Below are 21,079 nucleotides of genomic sequence, written 5' to 3' on the forward strand. Positions count from 1 at the left end.
CAGCGCCGCCGGCAGGGAAAGGTGCGGAAGGGAGGACGCAGGCGTGCCCGCCGCACCCCTTCAGGATCGGTCTGCCGCTCCTCTGCTTTATTGACATAAATAGACAGCAGCAAGTCAAACCGATACGATACCCATCTCCCTGCTCAAGGCCCTGCTGCAACGTGAGCAGCAGCAGGAGCGTGAGCACGGTCCTGCCAGCTCCTGACACCCACCACCCCCAGCCCCGATCCTTTTGTTTCCCGAGCAACAGGCATTAACTGCTGCATGGAGTGCCAGGACCCTGTCCTGTGAAGATGAAGGCAGCAGCAGTAGGGAAAGGATTTTATGTCCAGGATGAGAGGGTGAAGAGCTCGGCATTCCCTTTGTCTTTTGAAAAGCCACTACACATCCACATCCACCCTATTCCCTTTCTATTCCTCAAGCCATGGGATAGGGCAGCCCCTAGGGGAACAGTCCTTAAGCCAGGTGTCTCATCCCTGGCTGCAGAGCTGCTGACAACAGGCAGAGACAGCCCTTCCCCTCCACCAAAGAGTGACCCAAATCCCCGCTCCTGTCCAAACCTCATGGGAGAGGTCTCAGCTCCAGTACTGCTGGATAAATATTCTTCCCCTAGGCCACCCCTGCAAAGCTTTAGTTCCTTGCTGCTAGCTTGGCAATGAAAACTCAGTTCCAAGTCTTTTCAGATGAGGGCGGCTGTGCACCATGAAAGGAACCACGAACACCACGGTAGAAGTGAGGCTCGAAGGAAAGGAGCCTTGCAGTGGCCTGAGGAGTGCTCCCCGCTTGAGCTGTGCAGGGCTCTGGCTGCCTTTCCCCACAGCTGACACAGGCGTTACTCTTGCATCAAGCTGTTGATCTTTGTGAGCAGCACATCTGTCTCAGACTCTGAGGAGACAGAAAAAAACAGTCATTGTGGGCAGCCACCATCCCACATCGACAGGCAAAGTAGCCTAAAAAGCAGGTTTGAGGATATTCGGGAAATGTGGGATTCCCTAGTGCTGTCCCACAGGGCTACTTGTTAATGGCAGGACAGGAGAAACTCCCTGAGCTGGGATTCCCTTCCCTCCCCCAGCCATGCCAAACCATTCCATCACGTTTGGCTGGAGAAAGCTGCCTGCCTGTCAGGGAGAGTCCCACAGGCAGAGCCTGGCTCCAAGGGAGGGAAGCTCCCCTTCCGTGTGCACTCACCCGCTGGCCGTCTTCTGTGGGAACATTTCCTAGGAGACGGAATAGGATCGATGTTAGCATGCAAGTCTGGTCTCACCATTCCCTCCCCTGAGCTGCCAGCTGGAGGCTGTGAGGCCCCTCAGTCCCAGAGGGAACTGCTCTCAGTGCCTGCAGCACTGGAAAAAAGGAGCAGGACCAGGATCTCCCAGCTTCAACCCACCAAGCCCTGGGGTGCAGAGTGGGCTAGCAAGTGTGAACTAAGGCATCCAGCAACCTGAGGCAGGGTCAGGGCAGACTTTTAGCTGCAGCTTGGAGATAAAAGCTACCCCCACACTCTTCTGTTTTACTTAGCCAGACACAAGAGGACACCCCCAGTATCTGAATCCAGAGAGGAGTGGCAGCAGTTTTGGGTCTGCATCAGCCACCCAGGGCACACTGCAACCTCCCCCAACAGACCTGCCTCAAGAGGGGAAAGGGATCAGACCTACTTCATCAAGAAAAAAGCCCAGATGATGATAAGGAAGGAAACGCAGTCTACAACGATCCAGATCATGAAGTACGTGCTGCTGGGCTGCAAGGCAATGAGACGAGCCACTGAACGCCAGCTGGGGTGCTGTGCTGTGGCACAGCCCTGCCTGCTGTGCCACCAGTTCCTTCTACAGGGTCGCATGCTCCCATGCCAGCAGTGAGCAGAAGTCACCCTCCAGGCAGCTGCACAGGGCTGCTGCAGAAAGGGACCCACAAGTGTCTAGGACACAGGGCTGTGGGCAGGGTGAAGGATGGAGGGGTCACTTACCAGAAGCCAGATGGGGTGTTTCATCTCCTTCAGCACCTGGCAGGCGTTGGTGGTGACAGAGCTCACCCCTGAACACCAAAGCACGGAGAAGAGCCAGGGCTGGTTCACCACATATAAGTTGACAGAGATGTTCTCCTGGCGGTACTGCCTGCATGGGGACAGCCGTGATCAGAATAGCAGACAGCAGGGCACCACCACACTCTGCACAGCCAGAGGGGGCTGTACATTTGGGATATGATCCAGCATTTGCAGCCACATGGAACAACTATCTGGAGATCCAGACTGAGGGCAGATTTGCTGGCAGGGTCTGAGGACTGCAGCCAGCTGCATCCTCTGCGACAGCCCTGGCTGATAGGGACACTTGTTCACAAGGCACACTCCCAGCTGTTCCCAGAAGCACACCAGTACTCAGTACCCTCACCTCTGCTGCCCCCTGGGACAGTCCTGAGACCCTCACAGCTCCCAGGCACTTGGACAAAGCGTTTTCACCTGATCTCCTCAGAGCTCATGTCCTGGTAGGGAAGATTGATGCGCAGTACTGCCTCCTTCTCATTCTCAGACCTCTTCCGACCGTAGACATGCTGGACACCTGGGGCCTGCTGTTTGACATCTTCCCTGAACCCATCTGGAAGCCAGAGGACCTAGGCGAGAGCCAGAGAGCATGTGCAGAGGAGAGCTGCTCCAGAGAGTGGGCTCTCTTCCAATATTCCCTCACAGGTCCAGGCCCACATGGCCTGCTTAGACAGCTGCTTCCTGCCCCCGGTCTCCACACTCAGCTCTTCCATGAGGATCTCAGCCAGGACAGTCTCCTAAGAGCTTGCCCCAGCCAGGAAGTAAGCAGAGGTCCCACTGAAGGGGGAAAGCAATTCTAGCTTAGGAAATCTGCAACAGTTAAGTCCTCTTTGGGTCCTTGAATGGCTCAAGAAGTGAATTCATTTATCCCCAGCTCTGCAGCAAGAATGCACCTTGGATCACCACTATATAAGTAGTCATTTTTATGTCTCCTCCTGCTCTGCATTCCCAAAAGGCCAAGAAACGTGATTTGAGTGCTGATTTGTCCCCTGAGGCAGCAGATATCCTGTGCTGCAGGGGTTGGATGAAGCATAAAGGAACACAGGAGAGTTCAGCAGGAGTCCAAGAGCTGCAGGGAGAGGTGTGGTGGAGTGTGGGGAGGTGAAAGCTTCAGCATTGTATTCCTGCTCATGCTGGCAGTGCTGGTCTCCTCCCTCGCCTGAGTCATTGCTTACACACCAGGCTGGCCAGTGCTGGGAAACCAAAGTATTTGGAGGGGTCTGAAGTATTTTGAGGGGTCTGAAGCCATAGGCATTAAACCCTAATTATTGGCAACTTCTCCCAGCTAGAAAACCCCACACCTGGGCAGGGCTGCCCAGCAGGGATCACGTATGGGGACAGGGTGTATGGGGTGTCAGGGATGGTCAGTGTGGCTGGCAGGGCACCTCCCACCACAGCAGGGGTGTGACAGCAAGGCCTGGCAGGGGTGGGGTGGTGACCAGCTCACCTGCTGCAGCGGGATGCCTGACTGTAAAATCACTCCTAGGGTGACATTGACAAAGTTCTGGTAGTCACTGTGGTTCTCAGGCCGAAGGTCAAACATGATGGAGATGTTGCTCTGCTTGGCTGCCTCTAGAGCCTGTTCCAGGGATGGGATCCTCTGTTCAGCTGCCTCCTTGCGATCTCCAGGAGAAAGACTCTGCACAGTGGGAAATGGCCTCCGCTGCAAGGGTGAGATGGGGGCAGTCATCGCAGGCAGACCACCTGTCAGCTTCCACATCCCAAACTGGTGCCTGGGGGACTCCCAGTCTCTGATTCTCAGTTTCCAACACTGGCCTCTCCACTTGCTCTCCAGTGCAGACGGGCACAGAGAACCTCCCTAAGCACATCCATGGACCTGCACCCTTCTCCCCACTAACAGCAGAATTCAAGCAGCCCCAACACCTGTGGGCATTCAAAGCTGCTCAGCAGTAGTTAGTCATCTTTTGGGAAGAGTCTGGCCACAGCTGCCTTCAAGCCCAGGCAGGTTGTGCTCAGAGCAAATATGAGACATCCCCTCTCAAAGCAGCCTCCTCCATGACTCAGCTGAGGAGTCAGAACAAACTGCAGCTTGGGGCATAACTGCACCCAAGGGATTTGTGCAGGCTTCTGGACCCTGTCCATGTGTCTGCTAGGACCAGGAAAGATGCTGGAGTCCCAGGGCAGGGCTAATGCTTCACCCAAAAAACCAACCACCCTAAGGACATTCCTGACCTCCAGAAACCAGCTGCCAGCATCTAGCCGCTGGAGGTCTGTCCAGTTGAAGGCAGTGCTGTTCAGGGCAGCCCTCTCAGGAAACACAGCCTGCACATTGGTGGTCCTGGTGAGTTCCTCGTCATGCATGAGGAATGGGACCCCATCAGCACTGGCAAAAGAACACAGAGGAAAGCCATATGTTGTAAGTTGTTTGTCTCCTATCCCTGCCTTAGCATTTCTACCCCCTCCCAGCCACCTGCCAGAGTAACCCTCATCCTTATTCTGCTTGTGGCCCTTTACACAAAAATGTGCACCTAAAGATCAAGCCACCAACCAAGTATTTCCTTGCTCTCGGAAACACCTGTTCAAATAACAGGATTACATGAGATGAACTGGAGCCAGGGTCTGTTTTCCAAGCAGTACCCCTTCCCTGAATGGAGCCTCCCTTCCCAAAAGGCAATCTGCATGGGGAGGACAGAAACCCAGTACCTCTCCCAGATCACTGGGACACCAAGCTGTCCATACTGGGAAGGTGGGAGTGGCAGAGCCCTTTGAACAGGGCTGTCTCCAAATGCAGGCTCTATCAGTCCTCCAGGTGTCTTCCAGAATGCCCCCTGTGGGAGGTGACATCCCAAGAGACACAGATCCCCTTCCTCCCTCTGAGCCCCTTTACCTCACCATGACGTCTGTCTCAAAGACTTGCACATCACAGTCCACTGCCTTGTGCAGTGACATGAGGGTGTTCTCAGGAGCCAGCTGGAAAAAGGAATGGTGTTAGTGCAGAGAGCGTGGGCAGGATGGGGCAGGGGGCACTCATCCTGCCTGGATGCACCAGCAGCTTGGCCTGGTTCTAGGGCAACCACAATGAGCCTGGTGTGACCTGGACGTGGTGGGGGGTGGAAAAGGACTGGGGATAGACAGCCAGAGCCTGCTCATCCCTGCTCCCCAGCCCACACTACACAGCCAGGCCTTCTGCTGGGAGTCACATGCTCCTGGTCCAGCAGTGCTTAGGAAGAAGCTTTGTCCTGCAGCTGCTGCATCCCCTCCTCACCACACAGCCTCTTGAGCTGCCCTGGCTGCTGTGGGGATACCACTGTTCTGGGCTGGCCAGAGCTTGTCCAGGCCTGTGGCCACAAGGATCTGGCTTTTCCTAGTGGAGCAGCCTGCTCTCTCCACCTTGAGCACTGCCAGGGTGTTGGTCACTCACCATGGGTGCTCCTCGATGGCCAACTAGGGCTGGCTTGGGGGGCAGCTGGTTCTCCTCCATGATGCAAGGGGAGGCAATTCCCAAGGGAGCCAGGTATAGTGCAATCATCGCTGCACCGTATACAAGCAGCACAAACACCCTGAGACCTGCAGGCACAGACAGAAGTTAGAAGGAATGAGGTACAGAGGAAGTATTTTGCAGGTCACTAGGAATAAACCAAGGCTACTTCACCTGGCATTAACCTGTCATTGCCCTAGGTCAAACATTGCACCTTCAGCCTCAGGAACTGCGGATTTATTCTTGTCCTGCTACATGCCCTTGCCTAACTCAGCACTTCTGCAGTATTCTGACATCTGTAGCCCTCCTTCAGCTGCAAAGCAGGGAGGGCTGAAGCTGCAACAAGGGCTGGTCGTGAGAAGAAACCAAGAGCAGGCATTACTACAGCACTGGAGACCTGTTCCCACGATTGCACTGATGCTCCCCAAGTAGCACTCTGCCAACAGTGCTGCTCAGCTGCAGGGTGGCAGGAAGCAAGGCACCGGCCAAGGTGACAGGTGAAGAGCTAGGAGGGCGATTACCTGTATTGCGGGTGCGGTAGATGAAACTGGCCAAGGGCCAGGCAAGGAGCGTCATTCCACCCACAGCTCCAATGTGCAGGAAGGGACCTGTTGCCTGGGGAGGCAAAAAAACCAGAGTGTCAGCCAGCACCAGTGCCTGTCCCCAAAATACACATGCCCCAATGCCAGGATCTGCCCCTGCAGCCAGTACTGCTGGAAGATCCACTGTGCAAGGGAGAGAGGGACAGGCTCCTGGCGGAGAGAACAGACTCCCTGCTCTAGTCCAGCCAGCAATCAGAAGTCTGGTGGCAGCTGCTCCAGGCAAAACTGCAGGGGTAGAAGGAGCACCTTGCCTGACCAGGCAGCAGAAGTCAAGGGCAGGGAATTCACCCCCAGTGCACACAGCCATGCTAGGGGCTTCGGTCAGCAGCCTTCAGCTCAAGCCCACAGGTCAGGCTCTGGGTACAGCAGGGAAGTCCCTGCTATCGAGGTGACTCACCTGCAGGGAGACACGTGCACTTTTCCACTCCTCCGCCCACTTTATTCCCAGCCCTGTGAAGGCTGCAGCCACCACCAGGGCAGTTAGGATCAGCAGGATCTGTGGAGCATGCACAGGGCAGTTAGGGGAGCACACAGCATCTTGCAGTCCAGGCAGACTCCTCATCCCTTCCTTATGAGCCCCTCCAAGCCCTGATACCCCACTTTCCCCATCTGGGTTTGCAGCTGAGCTCTGTGCTCTATGCTTTGAGCACTGGGAATATTCCCATCCCAGAGACATGTGGCTGAGGAACTGATGACTGGTCAGCAGAGATAGAGCTGCTTAGTGGGGTCACAGCAGCCATACACAGGCCCAGTAGGCTGGTCCCAGCTTCTGAAGGTGCAAGGACAGCCAGAGCAGGCACCTCTCCCTGCACCTCCAGACTCTCACCTTGTGCACCCAGTGTAGCTTCAAGGGCTGGCCACAGAGCTGCAAGCACAAAGCAAGGACCTGCAAGGGCAAGGAGCTGTCAGAGCTGGGCTGTACCCCACGCCTCACCCCTCACAGGGCACAGGACTCAGCCACAGAAGCTCAGGCCCCTGGCACAGGCAGGGGCTCTGGCTGTGCTCAGGCTGACCCGGCTCCAGATGCTGCAGGCTCCTCCCGGCACAGGGCAGCCTGTGCTCAGCACAGACCCATTCCCCCCCGCCCAGCAGGATCAGGAGGGCTCACCAGCAGCACAGACGAGTAGCTGATCAGCAGAGCTGTAGCTATGAGCAGGACCAGGGGCCAATCTAGCCACAGCTTCCTCTGCCTGAAGATGAATCTGCCAGCAAAGGGGAAGGTCAGAGGGGCAAGGGTGATGTGGGGAACAAGGCTAGATGTAGATCCTACTCACTCGCTGAAGTTGTGGAAATCATTGAGGATGATGATAGCGAAGTAGAGCCACACCAGTGTGAAGAGGAAGACGCAGAAGAGGAAAAGGAACCAGCTGCAGTCATACTGAAAGCCAGAGATGAAAGTTATACACGTACCCTCAGGGCACCTAGCCTCCAGGCAGGTTTCTGAAACCCCTGGGTATCACCCAGCCAGCAGCAGGGAGCACAGGGCATCACAGCAGGCCCAGGGGTCCAGGCACTGAGCTGCCATGGAGAGGGACCAGAGCCAGCCTTGGCTGGATCCACGCTACAGAAAGATGGATCAGCATGTCCTACAACAAACTAAAAATCTGCCTATGCCAGGCTGGGGAGAATAGCCCCTGTGTCAAGACTGCCTCCTCTCCCATGCAGCACTCCATGGGAACAGGCTGGGACTTTGGACATAAGGAGGAGCAGGGAGCAAGATCCCATTCCTTTCTAGGTGCATGATCCATGAGCGGGGCAGAGAGCAGTGCAGGGCCTCAGAACTGCCCTGGTAGTGGTGAGTTTGAGACTGGGTCCAGCTGCACTGTCCACAACCACTAGTACCACATGTGTGAGGGGTGCCACAGGCACCAGAGGGACACCTAGCAACCCAGACTTATTTGTACATTCCAGGCAAGACAGGACAAGCAGCAGCAGAGCCACTCCCATGGGAGTCGGAGACCTCAGAAAATCCCAGGGCCTCACCACTCCCAGGTTACAAATTGCTGGGGACACCCCCTTGGTGGGGCCACACCCAGCCCAGGAACTGTGTCTTCAACGTGCCTGGCCAGGTGCCCCAGGACCTGCTTGCCAGCTGAGCCCTAGGGTTCTGCTCTGCCCCAGGCACGTGCAAGCCCCACTGCAGATGTACACTAACGCTGCTTTACCCTTCTTGTCACCCAGCAGGAACACCTTCTCACTGCTCCAGGCTAGGGCAGTTCCTGGGCAGTGAGGGTGCCAGTTAGCACCCCAGCTTTCCTGGGGCTCAGGTCTGGGAAGCAGGAGCAGCAGCAAGAGGTCAGCAGCTCAGTGTTTTGGCTAAGCATCCCAGACAGAGCCCTTCCCCACCCCAGCCACCATTATGAGACTCCACAAAGGCAAGCCCCAGCTGAGCATCACTCAGGTATCACCTTGGTGGTTCTCAGGCCCTTCCTCTTCTCCTTCTTGGCAGTGACCCACTGGCAGCTGTAGGGGCAGAGCAGGCAGGTAGCACAGGTAGAGCAGCAACCAGGGGGGTCTGCCATAGCAGCAGACTGTCAGCAAAGGTCAGGTGTCCTGCGGGGATACACACAGTGTGTTGGCACAAACCTCTCACCATACTGGCTCCACCCCATGTGGATGGAGCACTGAAGCATTTTATGTCCAGGCACCCTGGCAGGTGGCCCAGGGTGCTGGGATGTAGTGGGGCTGCTGAGTGTGTCCCCAGGCAAGGCCTGGTGTCAGGAGAAGAAGCAGCACAGGGTGCAGCCCAACCTGTTCAGCAGGCTATGCTGGGACCCTTCACCCAACAAGCTGGAACAAGCCTGGAGCTGGCAGGGAGCAGGGCCCGCTCCTCTGCCCAGGGTTCAGCCCTCTGCCTGGGAGCCAGGACCACTATGCAGCAGCACTGTCCAGGGGCAAGCAGCCTAGCCAGTCAGCTTGACAGCAGCATTGCACCCAGGCTTCCCCACCTGCAAGGACTGTCCAGTGCCATGCCATGACCTGGGAATTTCCTGTTCTTATCCCTAAGTCCAGGTCCTTGCTGATGCAGGACCATCCTGGCAGCCCCTTAGCTCAACCTGCACACCAAGGAATCCCAAGTGTGGTTGAAGGAGCTGCAGCTGAGCAGGCACTGGATGGCTTTAGTCTAAGTACTTGTGGGGGAGCCCATTTCTACAGTCACAGAGATCCAGGCTGGAGGCAGGGCCACCACTGAGTTCCCCATGCTGGCAAGGGGAGAGAGCCAGGATGCTTTGCTGTGACCCCCAGAGTCCTGGTGCTTGGCTGGAAGAAGCAGTGAGCCCAAAACAAGGTCTTCCTCAATCCATCTGGCAAAATCCCATCTTTACTATTGCTTGTGCTGCTGTGGAGCTGCTCCTCCTCACCCCAACCTCCCCAACAGGCCAGGCACACTATGCAACACTATCACCCTGCAGATTAAGCCTGGCTCTCATTTCACTGTGACCACTGAGCCAGGCATGAGAGACAACTGACCACATCCTCCCAGCCACATCCTCTCCAATGTTGGAAGCAATGGTGTGCCTCATAGAGCTGTGTCCCATTCCAATCTGGGCTGTGGAGAGAGGGAGCAGAGCTAGCCCAGCCCCTCCCTGGCTCAGCCAGCCAGACCAGAGCAGCTCTGCCATTCCCTAGCTGTGGCCAATGTCAGCCTGCTCTGCCCCTGTAACAGGGCAGCATCCCAGCCTGGCACCTTGCTCCTAAGTACCACTCCATGGGAGTCTCCAGGGCTGGGGGGCAGAGCCTGCCTGACCCTGAGCACAGGGTCACACACAGGCAGGCAGCACCCTATGAGCAGGACCCTATCCCTGGCCAGGCAGCTTCTGCAGGCTCGGCTATGTCCAGGGGCTGCCATCAGCAGGTCCAGCCAGCCAAGGCACAGAGGATGATGAGCAGCAAAACAGAGCCCCACATCTGCTGCCCCCTCCACCTTCTGCCACAGATCAGCAGCTGTGACCTACTCAGTGATGGCACTGAGGGAGTCAGCCTTAATACAAGTACAGATATTTCCCTTCCTGATGCCCAGGAGCTCTGGTTGCAGGCTCATACCCCTGCTGTCACCAGAAATAGTCACCACTTCCACCAGGGACCAGTGGGCTCAGCCAGTCTTCACCTGGAGTCACTCTGTTCCCTGTCACTGCTCACGTGGGCAGAGCACTGGTGTCAGCAGCTCCTGGCAGGCTCCCACGCAGGGTTCGCAATACAGAAGGAGTGGCTGTGGGCACCAGCTGCAGCTCAGCTGCTCCAAGGGACTGTTGCCGCCAAGACTGGAGCTTGGCAGAAAGTGGCACAGAACTAGTCACAAATCTTCCCCAGTGGTGCTGTCTGGAGGGTTTGGAGGGGAAATGCTACCCTGTTCTCCAGCTCAGAGTGTGACTGCAGCAGTAGCATTAGTGGTTATGGCACAACACCTCTGTGCAGGGCACACATCCCAGACAGAGCAGGGATAGGCACATGCCAGACCCTGCTCAGCTTCTGCTCCAGGCTCCAGCGGGAGAGCAGCAGAGTGGGAGCTGGGGCTCCATCACGGCTGGAAGGACCCCTCCTTTAGGCCACACCAAACAACCCCCACAGCACGCTCACAGCCCTAGTGTGTGAGGCACAGGGAATCTGAACGGGTAACTAACCCATTGCCACAGTCACCCGACACGGCAGTGTGTGCTGGTAGCCTCACAAAGACCTCTGTGGCCCAGGGTTACTCGCACAGGACAACCTGGTGGCCATATGCAGATCAAGATCCCCTTGTCCTGGAGGAGCCGAGCTGAGCCAGCCCAGGCTGTGTGCCACCGGGCAGGTCAGCAGAAGCTGGAGCCTAACCCCACTGTTCCCTTTCCTCGTAGGACACAGAATAGAACATGGGCTCAGTAATGGGGCATAGGGTGACCCCAAAACAGCAAGAGCGGCACAGCCTAGCACAGATTCCCCACTCTCAGTCTCATGCCCGGGCAGCCAGTCCTGGGCTCCCCGTTCCTGCTCTCCAGAACATGGGAACAACACGGGCAACCGCCCGTTCCTTCCCCCCACAGCTTCCCGCAGAGCCGGGATCATCACCCCCTCCCCGTGCCGCCCTGCCAGCCCTGGCGGCACAGGACAGCATCCCCACGGCCGAGGCAGCCGCCCCGGCACCAAATACCTGCTCCCCGCGGACGTCGGGCTCCCGCAGCCGGGCCAGGTGAGCGCGGGGCTGGGCTCTCCCGGGCCCACGCGTGCCAGCACTCGGCTCTCGCGGCGCTCACACCCTGCTGGGTGTGCCTGCCCGGCAGGTCCGCACAGGCCGGCAGAGGCGGGCGGACTGCGAGCGGAGCGGGGGCCGGGCTGGGGTCAGGGCGGGCCCCGCCGGCCCCGAGGCAGCCGCGGCAGAGGGGGAAGGGGCCCCGGGGCTGTCACGCGTCGCAGCGCGAAGGAGTTCGCAGGCAGGCCACGTCCAGGCAGACGGAGACTCCAGGGAGAGCTCCCGGGAGATGGAGGCAGAGCTTCGTGCATCGCCGCCCCTTTGAGAGAGGGGCTGTGGGAGCCCCTCGGACAAAAGGGTACTTTTCCCTTCACGGCAGAGGAAGCTCGAACAGACACATCCCAGGTCGCCTCGGCTGGCTCGGCGGACACACCGGGGCATGGTTTGAAGGCAGAAGCACAGAAGTAAAAGTGCTTTTCTTGCCTTCAGCTCTGAGAGAAATCCTTCCGAACGAGAACGTGTGACCTTTGCTAAAACAGCAGATGAAGGGAGGCTCCAGACAGGCCCGATGCCACCTGAAGATGGACGGGCTGATGCCTTCCATCTCCCTCCCTCTCTCCCTGTGGCACAGCACAGCTGTGTCCCCCCCCACCCTCTGCTCTAGGTCTCTGCTCCTGGTGAGCCGGGATGCACGATGGACACTCAGACTTTTCTGCGTCACTGAATTGATCCCTCATTGCCTGTGATCTCAGGGGCCCCTCTGATCTGCCACTTGCAAAAGACCTGAGACAGCTGATGGCATTCTGCAGTGACACAGTAACTGCCAGTTTAGGTAGAAGCCTTAGTCCTCAGCTGATCTTGTTCAACTACTGTTAACAGCTTCCGCACAACTCCTTGAGCAGCTCCATGGAATGTGCTGATTAAGGCCTTATCAGTGGAGTGTCTGGGGCACTGCAGGAGGGTTTTTGCAGGAACACCCATTGCTGTGCATCCAAATGAGTAATTGAAAGCATTGCCATGGCCAGGAATATTCCCCAGAAAAGCAGGCATCCCTGCACGTCCAGATTTTGTCAGATGTGAGCAGCTTGGCAGGGAGGTTCACATCCTGCATCCGTGTGCTCTGCCGACTCTGGCACAGACCAGCTGCACTGCTATATGGAAGAGCAAAGCTGTGGGCAGGAGCCTTCCCAGCTGACCTGCGCCCCAGGAAAGTCCCTGGGATGCAGAGAGCCCATTTTATGGGGTGGAAGGTTGACTCTCAGGGATTGGATTGCAGGTGTTGAGGAGATGAAGTAGTGAGCTGAAGGATCACTTAAGCTAAGGAACACCTTAGGCAGTGTGTAGGGGAGAACCGAACGTGAATAAAGAGACCAAGGAGGTACTGGAGGGAGGGAGGTTGCAGCAGAGCTCCGGGAGGTGAAAAAGCTGTGGATTTTAGTGGTGTGAGGCAAAGCTTATGGAAGAGGCACCCCGAGAAGACAGAGCAGCAGGACAGGCGGCTCCTCGGGGGTCTGGCCACCGTCTGACCGCGCCGGGAGCGAGCCCATTTCTCGGGGGAGCCGACCTGTTCCCGTCCGGCGCTACGGAGGGAGCCCCATCTCCGGGGATCGCCGGGGGCAGAGGGGACGGGAGCGGCGCTGGGGCCGAGCGGAGCCGCGTCCTGATCCCCCACGGGAGGCAGCCCTGCTGAGCCAGGGCAGCGGCCTCGTAGCGGTGGCTGTGCGGGCCGGCAGCCAGAGCCGGCGGGCACTGCCGCTGCCTGGCCGCCAGGCGGCGAGCGCGGCCCGGCTGCTGCTGCAGTAGCGCCCCAGGCCGGGCCTGCCCAAGGGACAGGGCCGAGCTCGGGCGTGACCCAGGGGACAGGCCCGAGCCCACGGGCGTGACCCAGGGGACAGGCCCGAGCCCACGGGCGTGACCCAGGGGACAGGCCCGAGCCCACGGGCGTGACCCAAGGGACAGAGCCGAGCCCACGGGCGTGACCCAGGGGACAGAGCCGAGCCCACGGGCGTGACCCAAGGGACAGGGCCGAGCCCACGGGCGTGACCCAGGGGACAGAGCCGAGCCCACGGGCGTGACCCAGGGGACAGGCCCGAGCCCACGGGCGTGACCCAGGGGACAGGCCCGAGCCCACGGGCGTGACCCAAGGGACAGAGCCGAGCCCACGGGCGTGACCCAGGGGACAGGCCCGAGCCCACGGGCGTGACCCAGGGGACAGAGCCGAGCCCACGGGCGTGACCCAGGGGACAGAGCTGAGCCCACGGGCGTGACCCAAGGGACAGGCCCGAGCCCACGGGCGTGACCCAGGGGACAGAGCCGAGCCCACGGGCGTGACCCAAGGGACGGGCCCGAGCCCACGGGCGTGACCCAAGGGACAGAGCCGAGCCCACGGGCGTGACCCAGGGGACAGAGCCGAGCCCACGGGCGTGACCCAAGGGACAGGGCCGAGCCCACGGGCGTGACCCAGGGGACAGAGCCGAGCCCACGGGCGTGACCCAAGGGACAGAGCCGAGCCCACGCGCGTGACCCAGGGGACAGAGCCGAGCCCACGGGCGTGACCCAGGGGACAGAGCCGAGCCCACGGGCGTGACCCAGGGGACAGGGCCGAGCCCACGGGCGTGACCCAAGGGACAGAGCCGAGCCCACGGGCGTGACCCAGGGGACAGAGCTGAGCCTACGGGCGTGACCCAAGGGACAGGCCCGAGCCCACGGGCGTGACCCAGGGGACAGGCCCGAGCCCACGGGCGTGACCCAGGGGACAGAGCCGAGCCCACGGGCGTGACCCAAGGGACAGGGCCAAGCTCGGGGGTGCCGCCCAAGGGACAGGCCCGAGCCCACGGGCGTGACCCAGGGGACAGAGCCGAGCTCGGGGGTGCCACCCAAAGCGTAGAGCTGAGCTCAGATTTGATACCCAGACGACAGAGCTCAGCTTGGGAGCGTGACACCGAGCCCCACATCGGGGCATCATCGATATCCACTTCCCTGCCAGCTAAGACTGATCTCCAGGAGCCAAGTCGCAGATGAACAGTTAAAGCTTAACAATCAGAGTGTATAATCAAGCTGATTTAGCTCTACCCATCTCACTACAAAGTCAGAGGCATCAGAATTTGTTGGGAAAAAGAAAATTATTTTCCTGTCAACACAGTAGAATAAGCTCAGGTACAACATCAAGTGATGCAAGTGATGTAAATAGAGTTTGTGTCCTGCCTTCACTTGAGAAGGTGTATCTCTGAGTGTTCTTTTAGATTACAGCAAAGTGATAAAAACAAGGAATGGTCTAAATAAGCAGAGAAAGTTATGTTGGTGTATTACAGTGCAGATGAAGTTATCTTCCTAGACTCTAAACTTGGTGGGTAGAACAGATATTTTTAGCACATGTGAGTTACTTATTAGCTTCCTGTTAGGTTCCTGTTTGTCCACTGAACTGGTCACAGTCGAGTTTTTTCAGGAAGAAAAGGCAAGCAATTATTTAAGTTACTTCTGTTTTTCACTATGCTGCAGACAGTCTACAAGAAATACTCTTTTTAAAGATGGACTGTTTTAGGGAGTGTTTTCCCTTCACGTAATCTCCTATAGGACCAAGAATAAAAGGTGAAGGCAATGCAGGTTTGTGTAACATTATTTCACACTCTTTCAGCTTGTAATAGACAACAAAACTCAGTTTCACCATTTCTCTGCTTTTAACACTTAAAAAGCCAGTGACACAGACTGTGCTTCCACCTCAGCTAATAGCAGACCTAAATAAACTGATAGACCAAGGCAATGATCTCCATCATTAATCTAAAGCCAATCTACAGTAGTATAGATTTTGCTACATATTGAAGCTGTCCTGCATAGACACATTAAGAAATTAAGTTGTTTGAAAGAACTAATCAGACAATAAAATGTCTGCTTAAGGGGAGGGTATATGAACATGGCAGTAGTCTCTATAATTTGTTTCCTAAAGGCCAGGAGCTTGTAAAGAATTAAAGTCTGTGGTGAACAAGCTTTGAATCAGATTTTTTTTCTCTCCAGAAATGGGGTTAGTTAAGGAGATCAGGAATGCAGATTGTGAGAGTATTATTTATCTTGAGGAAGAAACCTCTGTGGATGACTGTACTTATTTCAGCTCTTTATCACAGAGTTTGTATGATACAAGGCAAATCACTTGACCCAAACTTTTCACGGGTGGTCCTTAAAGGTTTAATTTCTTGTGTACTTGAAAACAGCATGGAGTAGATTTTCAGGAGTGCAAATCACTAACTGTTGTAATTGAGATGAGTGATAGGAACCCTGAGGATCAAATGCTAAGGAGTGTTAAGAGTTCAAGCTGCACAGTAACAGCAGATCTCAGCTTGGGCATTGTACCAGTGCAGTGTTTAGCCTCGCTGGAGGCTAAACTTGGCTGTTTTGGTAGGAATCCAACACCTCACAAGTGTTTATAGAGATTTATTAAGGTACAGAGAACACAAGACCACAGTAGATCATAGATAGAATGGCCTGAATTGGAATTGACCTTAAAGACCATTCAGTTCCAACTCTCCTGCCAGGGGCAGGGACACCTTCCACTAGACCAGGTTGCTCAGAGCCCCATTTAACCTGACAAGTTCTTCCAGGGATGGGGCAGCCACAGCTTCTCTGGGCAACCTGCTAGTGCCTCAGCACCCTCATAGTGAAGAAATTCTTCCTGGCATCTAATCCAAACCAGCTGTCTTTCAGTCTGAAGCCATTTACCCTGGTCCAGGTACTCCAGGATCTTGTGACAAGTCCCTCTCCATGTTTCTTGTGGGCCCCCTTCAGGTACTGGAAAGCCACAATAAGGTCACCCAGATGGCTTCTTTTCTCTAAGCTGAACAATCCCAATTCTCTCAGCCTTTCCTCCTAGGGGAGCTGTTCCATCCCTCTGATCACCTTTATGGCCTGCTCTGGACTTGCTCCACCAGGTCCATGTCCTGCCTGTCCTGGGGACCCCAGAGATGGAGGCAGCACTGCAGGTGGGTGTAACGAGCTCTGCTGCTCCAGGACGGTTTAGGTGAATAGAGATGAGAGATCTCTGAAGGTTGCTCTTGGGGAATAAGGTTTATTGGGGATGCAGAAAGGTCCTGCCTTGAGCTGCCAGATGCAGCACACGAGGCTTAAGGAGGTGGGGGAGGGGAGAGACAAAAGGATGCTCTAGGAGATGGGGAGTTCTAAGAGGAGGGGAAGATCCAAGAGAGGGGGAAATTCCAAGAGAGGGTCTGGTCCCTTGGAGCCCCCTTTTCAGGGGGCTTTAGGGTGGGCTGGAACAAGGCTCGGGCCAATGGGGTTACAGGCACTTGATGTTTTAGGGGAGGGTTACAGGTGTGGGGTGAACCAACCATACATCTTTTGGGGGGTGAGATGATTTGACCCCTGGACCCATCCGTAGGCAGGGGCATTGTCTGGCTAGCAGGGAGGACTGTTTTATCTTGGCTGTATTATTTATGAATAATTATATTTATCCATCCTTCTCAACAGGTGGGGTCTGACCAGAGTGGAGCAGAGGGGCAGAATCCCTTCCCTCCTTCCCCTGCTGCCCACAGGGCTTTGGCTGCAGCCCAGGACACACTTGGCTTTCTGGACCGTGAGTGCACATGGCTGGGTCCTGTCCAGCCTCTCATCCCCCAGCATTCCCAAATCCTTCTTGTCAGGATAAGCAGCAGTTAATATGGCCAGTCAGTTTTATACTACAAAATGTAGTTCAGAAATATTTTTTTAGGCACAGTGTCATGCCACATCTAAAGAGAAAAACAAACAAACAAACAAAAAAAATCCAAACAGGCAACTTCTACTTTCATTAAAAGAAAAAAATTAGTCATCAGATCCTGATAGTTATGTCTTATAACACATGCCATGCTTCATTCATGATTTCAAGGCTATTTGGTTTTGTTCACATGTAGCTGTTTCTTTTTGGAACTTGAACTAGTTTAGAATTTGAATATGTTTATAATTTGTCATTTCCTAATTGCCTTATTGCATACTTAACTGAAGTCACACAATAACAAGCTGAAAGCAAATCTTAAATTTAGGATGCAGCAGAAGGTGTGCTCACAGGGTATACTCGCATACAATTTTGCATTTTAACTGCATATCTTTGTGTCATCTACACAAAGGAAATAAACTCATTTAATTACAGCATAACTATTTTTTTCTGGTGAGTCCACTTCATTTATAGAGACAATTGACTTTACTAGGAGTTAAGCTGTAGGCATAAATTACTGAATGTGACAACACAGATATTCTGTAGATCTGGTTTTACCTGCTCTGCATGGAACCAGCAGTCTATGTTACTTTCTGAACAATATTTGTGGGTTCTTTTTCCAGGAAAATATATGATATTTACTTTGTCATTAAAACAGCTTACGTGCCATTTGCTGCCATTGCTCTACTACAAACATATTTGTAGTTATGGCTTTTAATGCTTGCTTACTTACTAACTTTTAAGACATACCCTTATTTTTGGGTATGTCTTAAAAGTTATTTTATGCACTGGGATAAGCCTTTACTGTGGAGTGTTTGCTCCTGCCACACATCTAATTTCTGCTCAGAGTTATAGTTACTGTAGAACAGCATTTCACCCCCATTCAGCATGTAAAAGCAGCTGCAAGATCATTGTGTTAGGTCATGCTGTGGAACACAAAATTGATTTGTTGCTTGAGCTGCCTTTCTGTCCTTATGGTTTCAAAAGCCTACTATGAAGTCACTACCATTCACTGATGTTACTGTGAAGCCACAAACTTTGTTACAGCATTAGTGGAGACCGGGTAGCTGTCCAGATAGAAGAAAACCCTGCAGCAACATTTGTATAAAAAATGAGATGAAGTCCTTGACAAGGAGTTCAACTCTCAAACTATAACCTGCTAGGATACAGCCCAAGCTGCAGAATACCTTAGTTTTTTGCTTTGCTTTGAAGTATTGCCACAGACCCTGGCTGAGGTCAGTCCTTACTCAAGGAGCGTCCCTTCAGAACCCCTATGAGACTTATCACTCATGGGATTCCATCCTTTCTGTAAAACAATTCACAGAGGAGAAAGCCCTCTTGCACATTTATTTTACTATCACTTTCTTGTTCTCAGCAAGCTCATTTGAGGGTAAGCAACAGTTCTGTGAGTCACAGTGTGCTGCAGTCATTAATACTCCCACTGGACTTGCAGTGCTACTGTGCTTTTTCTCCTAATACCTATAAGCTGTTGTATTAGACAGCTTTGCAGAGCTATTAGAGCCTGTCCTGTAGCCTTTCAAGAAACAACTAATTATATTTTTCACACATGTAGCTACATTCTGTGCTTTACAGTAACTGAAAACAACTAAATTTAATACTAAAGCAGAAAAAAACCCAGAAAACAACCAGAAAAAGAAACCCTCCAGATAAAGAAAAGGCCCAAAACAGCTCCACTTACCAGACAGAAGCAACTTCGTGTTTCACACCCTGTACTGTATGGAAGCAGCAGCTGTTTGCCATTGCCAAATGTACAGGAACAGCCTCCAGAACTGTGCTAAGGGTGGGTTTATATAAGGGTCCTGGCTAGGGAGTGGTCAGTAATGTGGTGGAGTTGTGGGATTTGTATATCCTTAGGTGTTTGGTGGTGTAGCTGTGTCACAGTGAAGTCAGTATGTAGTGTTGCTAAAAGAGAGCTAGTTCTTTTATAAAGAATTTATAAAAGCAACATTTTGGGTCTAGAATAGTTAAATGTTATTTATCTACTTTAAATATAATTTTCTTGCTGTTTTTGTTTATGATTTATTGTCTTGTACCTGCTTAAAGAATTTTCTAAGTATTGTATGTAAGTATCTTTAAGTACAGACTCTTCTGATTTATTTAATAAAGGTAAAATATTGCAGTTCTTGAGGAAGAAAGGCTTTATTACTGTCTAGCATGCATTTTCTTATTTAACTGTTATAGATGCCTACTGTGATTTTCTGTAATGGCTCTCTTTTAGTTACTACCGTGTGAATTTTCTTCCGACCCTTTAACTAGTGCAAAGGGTTGTGAGGGATTTCTAGCTAGTGGTCTGCATTTGTATTATTTTTCTTTATATTTTCTCAGAGTTACTGTGTAATCAGTATCTCTGGGGCTTAGCTTTTGACTGCCTGTGGTTTTCAATATTCTATATTTATGGTTAAAATACTTATTTTGAGGGGCGAAGGTGGCTGCCTTAGGCAGCTGAAGATGTTTGTGCAGTTTTGAGGATAGCATTTTCAAGTTTAACCTCTTATGGTTTGTATCCTCTAAAAACTGCACTTCAAGAGATCCTTGCTGCTTTTTCAGGTGTAAAGGTTCACAGCATGAAGAGGTTTGACATTGTGTCTGAGCTGTTCTGATGAAGAGCTGCCACTAGAAAATACAGTAGAAAGCTGTTTTTTGTTTTTTGTTTTTTTTTTTTTTTGGTAGCTGGTTTTCTGGAACCCCACTAGCTTGTTCCTGTGAGGTTTTAATTAGTGATTTGAAATAATGATAGAATAATAATATAATGATTCTAGGTAGTTTTGCTTTTGAATCAGTAAAAGCTTCACAGATTCAGATGTTGTTAAGACTAGTTAAATAGTTACTTTGAAAGTAGTGTACTTAAAACAATATGTGTGTGTGTTTAGTCCTTTTTTCCCCAGTTTCATTATAATTCAAATTCATACAGTTACAGTTTGTGTACTCAAAAATGTGCCAACTGCTTTCCCTCACAATGTAGCTTGTGCTAAAATAACCCTTTTATGCTTTTTTTCCAAGCTGTTTTGGGTTTTGCTCCAAAACCCAAGTAAGTATTTGATCCTGTGTCTGGAACAGAATGTATTTTGCATTGGGAAATAAAACCAGACTTGTAGTTTTTGTCTCCCGTGTTGCAGCACACATGCACTAATACTCACTGAGAACCTGTAGGCTGAGAACCTGTGTAGTATTTTCTGGATAAGATACTTACACAGAGATCTACTGGCTCTTTCTGGAGCTTACCTTATCTGAAGAAGGTGCTTGAGTGCCCATAAGAATTTCTGTTCTTCTTTGGCAGAACTGGACTGGTCTGTGCCTTACAAAGGCGTGATGGTTTGGAATTTGCGAAGCTGATGCAGAGGGTGATCTCCCTTATTGATCACTGCAGGTTGATGTTGAAATGGGAGGGTTTGTTGCCTGAAATCCTGAACTCTGGAACTGTGAGGAAAAGAAGTACACCTGGGAAAAAAAGTGTTACACAGCAAGCCCTGAGAGGACCTTCAATGGCTGAAATGGTTGTTGAGATGAAAAATGCCACTCATAAACTGCAGCTGTCACTGAAGCTCTCCCACCACAGCTTGTACCTCATTTCATTAGAGCTGTAGGATATGTACAGCTATGGGAGCAAGGTGATTGTTGCCTCAGGTACTTGTGTTTGCTTGCCTTGTCAGGTGCAGTTACTGACAGATGGCTGTGAGGAGCTGAGAATATGCCTAGCTCAGGATGGAGCGCTTGTCTTGGCACTTGGGCTGTTTTGTCACTGTCATGCTTTGTTTGTGGGTTCTGCAGGTTATACAGCAGTAGAACAAGTACTGCATGTATTAAGACAGTCCTTAGATGTGAAGTCTGGCATGGAAGAAAGCAACATGCTGGTTGGCAAAACAAATAAAAAATGGTAGGGAGAATATAGGGGGATACATTCAGGATGAATATGAAATGAACAACAGGGATGCAGCAGTGACTGAAGGTTTGCTGGGAGGTTTAGTTGAGTGATAAAATATTGGGAATAAAAATGCAAAGCTTAGATGGGTGTTGTCAGAGCCTTGTGTCCAGGTGGAGCTGTGTGGCACTTGTGTGTTGGGGGTGTTTGCCAAGGATATTTTAACTTCTCAGATCGAGGCTCTTGGCTAATGAACATACA

At 53.0% G+C, this 21,079-nt stretch overlaps 1 protein-coding gene across 3 annotated transcripts; it reads right to left on the reverse strand.

Annotated features, from left to right (window-relative positions):
- Positions 1-59: 59 nt before the first annotated feature.
- Positions 60-20,711, reverse strand: GDPD2 (glycerophosphodiester phosphodiesterase domain containing 2). 3 transcript variants are annotated; one of them, XM_021534590.3, is made up of 17 exons: positions 20,523-20,711; positions 18,638-20,397; positions 8,485-8,629; positions 7,351-7,454; positions 7,185-7,278; positions 6,903-6,962; positions 6,474-6,572; positions 5,996-6,089; positions 5,418-5,563; positions 4,884-4,966; positions 4,229-4,379; positions 3,483-3,698; positions 2,453-2,604; positions 1,964-2,111; positions 1,656-1,738; positions 1,189-1,217; positions 60-885 (listed from the first exon to the last, which is right to left on the reverse strand). In XM_021534590.3, exons 3-17 carry the CDS (start codon positions 8,596-8,598, stop codon positions 833-835), a joined length of 1,626 nt encoding a protein of 541 aa, XP_021390265.1. In that variant the 5' UTR covers positions 8,599-8,629; positions 18,638-20,397; positions 20,523-20,711; the 3' UTR covers positions 60-832. The 3 variants fall into 3 exon arrangements, with proteins under 3 accessions (XP_021390265.1, XP_021390266.1, XP_021390267.1); XM_021534591.3 differs by lacking the exons at positions 18,638-20,397; positions 20,523-20,711 and adding an exon at positions 11,205-11,351; XM_021534592.3 differs by lacking the exon at positions 1,656-1,738 and having other exon boundaries at positions 18,638-20,711.
- Between the last annotated feature and the right edge of the window lie 368 nt (positions 20,712-21,079).

Source organism: Lonchura striata, chromosome 14 (genome assembly GCF_046129695.1).
Source record: "Lonchura striata isolate bLonStr1 chromosome 14, bLonStr1.mat, whole genome shotgun sequence".
Lineage (NCBI taxonomy): Eukaryota > Metazoa > Chordata > Aves > Passeriformes > Estrildidae > Lonchura > Lonchura striata.